General features: G+C 53.9%; 4 protein-coding genes across 4 annotated transcripts; 3 read left to right on the top strand and 1 right to left on the bottom strand.

Annotated features, from left to right (window-relative positions):
- Positions 1-513: 513 nt before the first annotated feature.
- H310_00888 (hypothetical protein) lies at positions 514-3,133 on the top strand (the record flags this gene model as incomplete). Its single annotated transcript, XM_008863834.1, has 5 exons — positions 514-877; positions 931-1,628; positions 1,681-2,321; positions 2,384-2,952; positions 3,012-3,133. The coding sequence occupies 5 exons, from the start codon at positions 514-516 to the stop codon at positions 3,131-3,133; spliced, it is 2,394 nt and encodes a 797-aa protein (XP_008862056.1).
- A 269-nt stretch (positions 3,134-3,402) lies between these two features.
- H310_00886 (50S ribosomal protein L27) lies at positions 3,403-4,131 on the bottom strand. Its single transcript, XM_008863832.1, has one exon. It carries the CDS (start codon positions 4,115-4,117, stop codon positions 3,716-3,718), a length of 402 nt encoding a protein of 133 aa, XP_008862054.1. The 5' UTR covers positions 4,118-4,131; the 3' UTR covers positions 3,403-3,715.
- Positions 3,464-3,637, top strand: H310_00887 (hypothetical protein; the record flags this gene model as incomplete). Its single annotated transcript, XM_008863833.1, has 1 exon — positions 3,464-3,637. The coding sequence occupies one exon, from the start codon at positions 3,464-3,466 to the stop codon at positions 3,635-3,637; it is 174 nt and encodes a 57-aa protein (XP_008862055.1).
- Positions 4,132-5,398: 1,267 nt separating the features above from the next.
- On the top strand, positions 5,399-7,162 carry H310_00885 (hypothetical protein; the record flags this gene model as incomplete). Its single annotated transcript, XM_008863831.1, has 6 exons — positions 5,399-5,772; positions 5,822-6,357; positions 6,397-6,578; positions 6,634-6,807; positions 6,861-6,946; positions 6,985-7,162. The coding sequence occupies 6 exons, from the start codon at positions 5,399-5,401 to the stop codon at positions 7,160-7,162; spliced, it is 1,530 nt and encodes a 509-aa protein (XP_008862053.1).
- Positions 7,163-7,170: the final 8 nt, after the last annotated feature.

Below are 7,170 nucleotides of genomic sequence, written 5' to 3'. Positions count from 1 at the left end.
TGTCGGTTGGAGTCCTTGTCCAATGTGCAGATGAAGGCCGTGCGACCGAAGGCAGCACATTCCTAGAACGCCGTCAACTGCATAACATTGCAGGTACCAGCCGCATTCGTGGTATGCATCTTGGACAGTCGCAATGTGTAAAGTACCGGCGCGGTTTCGTTCTATGCACTGTCACTACGCGCTGTTTCATATCCCCATGAGCATCAATGCACTAAGACAGCTCTTCCATTGCTCGGGTGGCCGGAGCTGCAGGGGCCCCCATCTAGCGGAAAGTCAGACCTGGCGCGAGGCCACCAAGCTTGCCACGACAATGTGTCGCATGTCGGTGTCAACATGCTGGTAGTGCTTTTATTGGCTAAAAAGAGTGTCAAAATGTCCAACGACAACGTTTGATTGGCCGAGTGATCTTGAACCCGTCGCAGACTGATTTCAGTTACACCTGACATGAGATCATTTGCCAAGTTCATCAAGAGTTGCCACTAGCGAAATCGGTGGTTTGCCCGCGCTGCAACGATGGAGACGCCTCACCGGGAAAACGAAACCTTTATGACAAGCACATCCTTTGTCATCATGGAGGCGGAGCAAGTCCGCGCAGTTCCGTCGACGATTCGATTGTCGGTTGGCCAGGACAACGTCATCAACTCGGAGAGTTCGACGAGGTTGCCCATAAATTCCCACCGCACGTCGTCGAAGCGTCCGTCAATCCCTCGAACATCGATCGATATTAAATCAACTCCATTCTCCAGCAGTTATAAGCGTTCGCGCGCACGGGGAGAATCCCTCCTCTTTGACGCGCCTTTTCTATCCGACGAAGATGCATCCCAGCTTATATTGCAAGCGAATCGTCCGCCGTGCGAAGAAGGCACGACGCTAGAAGGTACCGGTTACTCTCGTCATGCCCTAATTTGCATGCATCATCATCTCTCCTAGAAACAATGCAGAGCGTCAAGGCACGACAATACTACCAACATCAGTTTGCCAAGATCCAGGAACAGGCCGGCATGAATCCGCGCACTCTTCGATTTTCACCAGTGTACGAGGAAGCGTACGCAACGTACTGTCAAAAGAGCTCTCTCCTGCGCGTCCGATTTTGCTTTCTTCTGGGGATGTGCTCGCTCGGGTTCTTTCTATGGTACGACACGACCCAGCCGTCGTACAAGGCGACGGCCTCCATGCCTTTCTGGACGTTTTCATTCGGCACGGTGTCACGCAAGGCGATCCTGGACGTCCTCAGCATTTGCGGACCCATCACGTTTGGGTCGGGCATGCTCCTCACGTACTTGAAACGGTTCCAGCGTGGTGTGTGGCTCGAGATGCTCACGTTTGCCGTGTTTGGCATTGTCGCCTTGTCGCTCATCGTGCGAAAGCCCGTGGGACGGTTTCGCGGCCCTGTGCTGCCGCTCGTGCTCCTTCTGATCCCAGTATTTGGAATCACAAAGATGCGATTCCAGTGGAGCTGTGTGCTTGGATGGTCGACCTTTGTCTTGTACTTGATCGTCCAGCTCGTGTCCAAGATGTTTCTGGACGCTCAGACGTCCGAGAAGTGGGACTCAGTGTCGGACTTGGTTTATCAAAGCATCAACTACGGCATCAGCATCATTGGCGGCATGGTGTCACACTACCGACAAGTACATTCCCGTACATGTCGCGTGTGACCTAACCATGGTTCCATGCACGTAGGAACTGTTGCGCCGGCGGAACTTCGCGCTGCAGCTCCCTTTCGCTGGACTCATGGAAGATGACTCGGTCGAGCTGAAAGACGACAAGTTCAAAAAGCGCGCGTTGCTGCGCCCGGTCACGATGGGGTTTCGCAACCAAGACGTCGAAGGCTTGTTTTACAAGCACTGGTACCTCATTGATCCGTTTCCGTTCAAAAATCCAAATGAAGCGGGGCTCCATGCTGGCGTCTTCCGCGTCCTCCGATTTCCCATCTACGGTCTCCTCGTCGACCAAGTGATCCTCGGTGTGCAGGACTACAAACTTCTGTGGCTCCCTGGCCACCCCGCGTCACCGTCAAGCCCGTTCACTGCCAGCGAGTCTGCCTGGGCATATTATGCCAGTCTCACTTGTCGATACGCGATCATCGTGCCGTGCTATTTGAGCATCGTTGGGTTGCTCTACTGGATGGGGCGGGCGTTTTGCAACATGTGGCTAGCAAAATCCAACGAAGAAAACATGGTGGAAGCGGCGATCTTGGAGGAGGAGCAAACGAAGCGACCCCTTTCTGACGTCGAGCAAGTGTCAGTGCTCGCGATGAACATTGAGCGGTGGCGGCAGTGGCGCGAAGAGCGATGGACTGCCATGATCACCGACAACGGCGGGTACGTCGATTCGGTTGTCCCACATGCATCAGTGACATCTGAATGGAATCGATTCGTCGTAGGTATGTTCGATACGGTCAATTGTACGCGTCGCTCGTTGTGTCAATGCACGTCGGGTGTATTGCAATGCTCCTTCTGTGGGTCACTCGCACGACGCACAAGAAGCAACACGTCTACTTTATGGGGTTTCTAAACGCCCTCTTGTTTCCCCACCGATCGGGGTTTCGCATCCGATTCATTTACGCGACCGTGACGACCGTGTCTCTGGCCATCATGTTTATGATCGCCTCGGCGTTGGTGTTGGCCTCCGAGACGTCGTCGCCGCTCAAATTTGTCCTGAGTGGGGACAAGGACCTGCGCAACTTGTGGATCGAGTACGTCTCGTACATCGTCGTAGTGCTCCTCTTGGGGATGTTTGTCTCGCGCGAAGAAGAGAGCTTGCGCCGGACCTTCTTTATCCTCAAGAGTTTGCGCACCCTCGAGTTCGAGCAGTGGTTCCACACCGTGCTCAAGATTCAAGGCTGGATGCGCGACAAACTCAAGGCAAAGCTCCGACAGATTCGCGTGCGCCAGTCGGAAGTTGTCGGGCGCCAGGGTGACGACGCAACGAAACACCACCACCCGTCCTTCGGTATGTCGATTGCATGCTTTTCAAACGCATTCATCGTCTCATGTGTTGGTGGTGCGCAGACGTCGTGGCCGACATGTCGCCGTACATGGGCATGGCGTCCAAATACGGAATCTACGCGCAGTCGTTCAATTTCGCCGCCGTCCTCGTCGACCTCATCGTGTCGCTCAGTGGCCATTCCTAAATGGCGGCACACTCTCCATGTTGATCACCTGGCACTGCCAGGCAGGCAAGTCCGTCCTTCGCAATTCGGGACAGGGAGCCCAAGATGCTTCGACTCGTCGTACGTACAGTTGGCTAAAATAGATGTCGATTTGGGGAAATTTACGCAATATGCCAAGTTCGCTCAATGCCGAGCCGTGAGTACGGGTGGTGTTGCCAAGAGATTCAACGCCTGCTAAATATAGCCGAACGCAAGATGGAGTCGACGCAGAACTACATAGAGTCTCATTATTGCACTGCGCGACTCGACTATTTGAGCCCACGACGAACAATGCAATGGACTCTTCTGGCGATGATGGTGGCTGCCCTGGCCATGATGACGGAGGCGGCACCCCCGCGCGTCCGCAACCTTGAAGAATCCCAAGACATTGCCCAGCAAATTCGAGAAAAGAACCAGCGACACTTGGAAGGAAAGGCACGGATTCGCGACGCCCAAGAAGGCCGATTCTGGCGCAACCATTTGTGATAAACACGATTTTTATCGATTTGGGCTATCTAGTACAGGAGAAACAGGAGAAGATGCTCCCGCTCATGCGCTGCATGTTCACGCACTTTGCACAATCGGAGTCGCGCCTGTGACAACGGGTGCCGGGGTGGCAGCGGCACGGCGTTGTCGCTCGCGGTTTTGGTTCACAGACACTTCTTGGTACTTCTTGGGTTCGTTCCACCAGAATCGAACATAGCCTTCTCGCGTCGCAAACAACGTGTGGTCTCGGCCAATGCCGACACCCTTGCCAGGATGGTACTTGGTTCCTCGTTGGCGAATGATGATGTTGCCTGGAACAACAGCTTCGCCACCGAACTTCTTGACACCAAGACGCTTGGAGATAGAGTCGCGACCGTTCTTGGTCGAACCACCAGACTTCTTACTGGCATGTCGAACGAACTGTTGTGCCGGCGCGACGGGCGCCGCCAAGGTCAAGCTCCGGAAGAACGCCAGCGACATGATTGTGTGCGAAGGAAATAACTCCCGCTCCACCCAAGCTCACGTATCCGGATACTGGAAGTATCCGGTTATTCGTTTATCCGGAATTGGCAACGCTGCCGACAGGAGACACGCGCATGGACCGTCGGCTTGCTCAGACTCGATGGACCAAAATTAGTCCCATTCATGGAGGGCGAGACGAAAGGGGAGCAGGAGCAGCATTTCTCATCTGTTCAACACTTGTCGTGGAGTAGTTGCGTCTTGCGCAAAGTTTTAACCACTCTGAGGCTCAACGTATGGTTCAGTCGAAACATTGACAGCTCAGGAAACCCCGACATGGAGACGGAATTTTTGGCCTAGTCCAGCGGAGGTTGAGATACTGGAAGGAATGAGCTCATCATGTTCTGGTTGCCATCGATGCCAGGGCTTTTCAGCTCCCTTGAATTTGTTGGCTCATCTCTTGAAGAGGAGAGGGATGATATGCACAGAAAACCTCGCGGTGATGTCTTGTGTGGTGCTGGAGAGAACACGACCATCATGACATGCAATATATATTTGGGATTATAGGCGAAGGACTCAGGGGGAGCACTTTCACCATCGAACTGAGGATACCCGCTGGTACGGCTTACTCGTTGATAGCCGTCGGGACAATGAGGACGTGCCATTGGTGCAACCAGCAGCAAGCCCTGTCCATGTATCAGCATCGGCCCATCCGTCCATCCTTCAAACGTACCAGAACATCCACAAGCAGACTCCCGTCATAGCGGCAAACAGAATGAAAATCCTAGACGCGCGGGAAGGGGGGGTTAGCTGCCATCAACGAAGGCACTTGCGCGGGAGGAGGCGAACGTACGACGCATTCTCCTTGTCGACTTTGCCGGTGATGCGAGCAATGAATCCAACAACGACGGTCACGATCGTAAGGACGAGGTACGTGATGCTTCCATGCACGAAAGGCTCAGGAAGCGTGGACAGCAGGGACGTCGTCGGCATGGTGATGAGCTGGAAGGCGACTGGCGATATCGGCAAGCGGCGACGAAAAAAACCAACGCAGACTTACGCACCCCCCCAGGCAGTATCCTGAGAACGCATAAACCGAGGTGATATTGCCCAGAATATTTTAGAAATAATCCAACATAAGGACTTAAGGTTGTTCACGCGAGGGATAACCCCATCACAGTCTATTTGGGGAATCATCCGGATAACTGCTGACTTATCCGATCAAGTCTTCAAAATTGTCCGAAATCGAACTTCAACGTGGCAGTGTTCGACGGCAAGACTCGAAAGGGCGCGCTGGACCTCATGCCATCCAACCACAAGGACACCCACGGTTCATTTGCCACCGTCGTGACAGCGAACAGCCTTCCTCGATGGGGAGACATCCCACAGCGGCAGGACAATGACATGCCCCCGATTTCTTCGATGAAGGTTCCTGCCGTGCACTTTCGCTATGACACAGGACTGAATGCCAAAATTGCGCTGTGGAATGGTTCGATCTGGAAGCTAGAAGTCGATGCGATTGTCAACTCGACAAATGAGTCTCTCACGGACGACACCGACGTGAGCGGCGAGGTCCTCAAAGCGGCTGGCAACGAAATTTTCACTGAGATTCGATCTGTCGGGACATGCCGCACGGGTGACGCTGTCGCCACACGAGCATGTCAATTGCCTTCCAAGTGCGCACATGTAACGCCATTGCATTCTAGCTCATTCTATGCCTTGTAGGAAACTCATCCACACGGTCGGGCCACGGTACAACGAGAAGTACAGGATTGCAGCGGAAAACGCACTACACTCGAGTTATCGCAACTGTTTACGTGTGGCCAAAGAAGAGCGAGCCGCAACTGTAGCGTTTCCATGCATTTACCGCAAGAAGAAAAACTACCCGCGGGACGACGCGGTGCACGTCGCGCTTCGAACAATTCGTCGGTTCCTCGAGCACTTTGGCGACGCATTTGACTTGATCGTTCTTTGCGTTGACGACTCGAACGACTTTCGACTGTACCATGAATGCCTCCCCTTGTACTTCCCACGGTCCGTCGGCGAAGAAATTGCGGCCACGGTCGCGTTGGACACGCTCAGCCACATTAACCTGGGGGATGAGCATGGGGAGCCCGTCATTGAAGAACGAAAGATCCGCATCAGTTCGATTCCGTTCACCCAGGACGGTTCCGACAACGATGTCGACAACAGCGACAGCAATCAAAGAAGACACGACGAAGACGGAAGCGACGTCCGGACGATGCCGCTCACAGGTCAGGGTATGTTTCAAGAAGTAAAAATTCATCGCGTACAACCAGGTTTCGACCGCATGGCACCCGACTCAATGGTGACCAAGGCATTTTGTGAAATGAGCCCAAGCCCGGACAGTGAACGCATGGAACTGCTCAAGGCGCGACGACGAAGTAGCACCAACTCGAGGTCCAACCCTGCAAAAGAAGTTGTTACGTACCAGGAATACGTCCACCAAGCGAGGCACGAGGTCGGTCCCGCTCATTGTGCCGAAAAAGCCCTCACGCCCACGTGTTTGCTCAAAGGACTTTCAAGACATTGCGAGATTGGGACTGATTCACCGCGCGGGGGTCGACCACGCCGGAGCTCCCGTGCTCATGGTCGTCGGAAAGAACTTGCCGTCCGAGGCAGTTGACCTCGATCGCGTCCTGCTCTATGTAATTCACGTCATGGACGCTGTCGTCGACAGAAAGTACTCGGTTCGGCCAACAACAGAACACCCGTGGAATGGTTCATTGACATCGAGATACAGGTCGTGTATGCCCATGGTGGCGTGATCGACCAGAACCAGCCCAACTCGACGTGGCTGAATCAGCTCTTCAAAACCTTTAGCGCCAAGTAAGACGTACCATCCCGTCGTGCCTGACTCTCCCCAGGTACCGCGATAACCTCAAGGCGTTCTACATCCTCGAAGCCACGATGTGGCTCAAGATGACCCTCTGGCTCGCCAAGGCGTTTGTCCACAACGCATTCTACGCTAAAGTAGCGTATCTGGACTCCATCAAAGCGTTGGAACAAGTCGCACCGAGTCTATTGCTTCCGCAAGACAAGTAACAGTGTCG

This window comes from Aphanomyces invadans (assembly GCF_000520115.1).
Source record: "Aphanomyces invadans strain NJM9701 unplaced genomic scaffold supercont1.2, whole genome shotgun sequence".
Taxonomy (NCBI): domain Eukaryota; phylum Oomycota; class Saprolegniomycetes; order Saprolegniales; family Verrucalvaceae; genus Aphanomyces; species Aphanomyces invadans.
The sequence above is the reverse complement of the archived record's forward strand: the minus strand, read 5'-3'. Positions and strand labels throughout refer to the sequence as shown.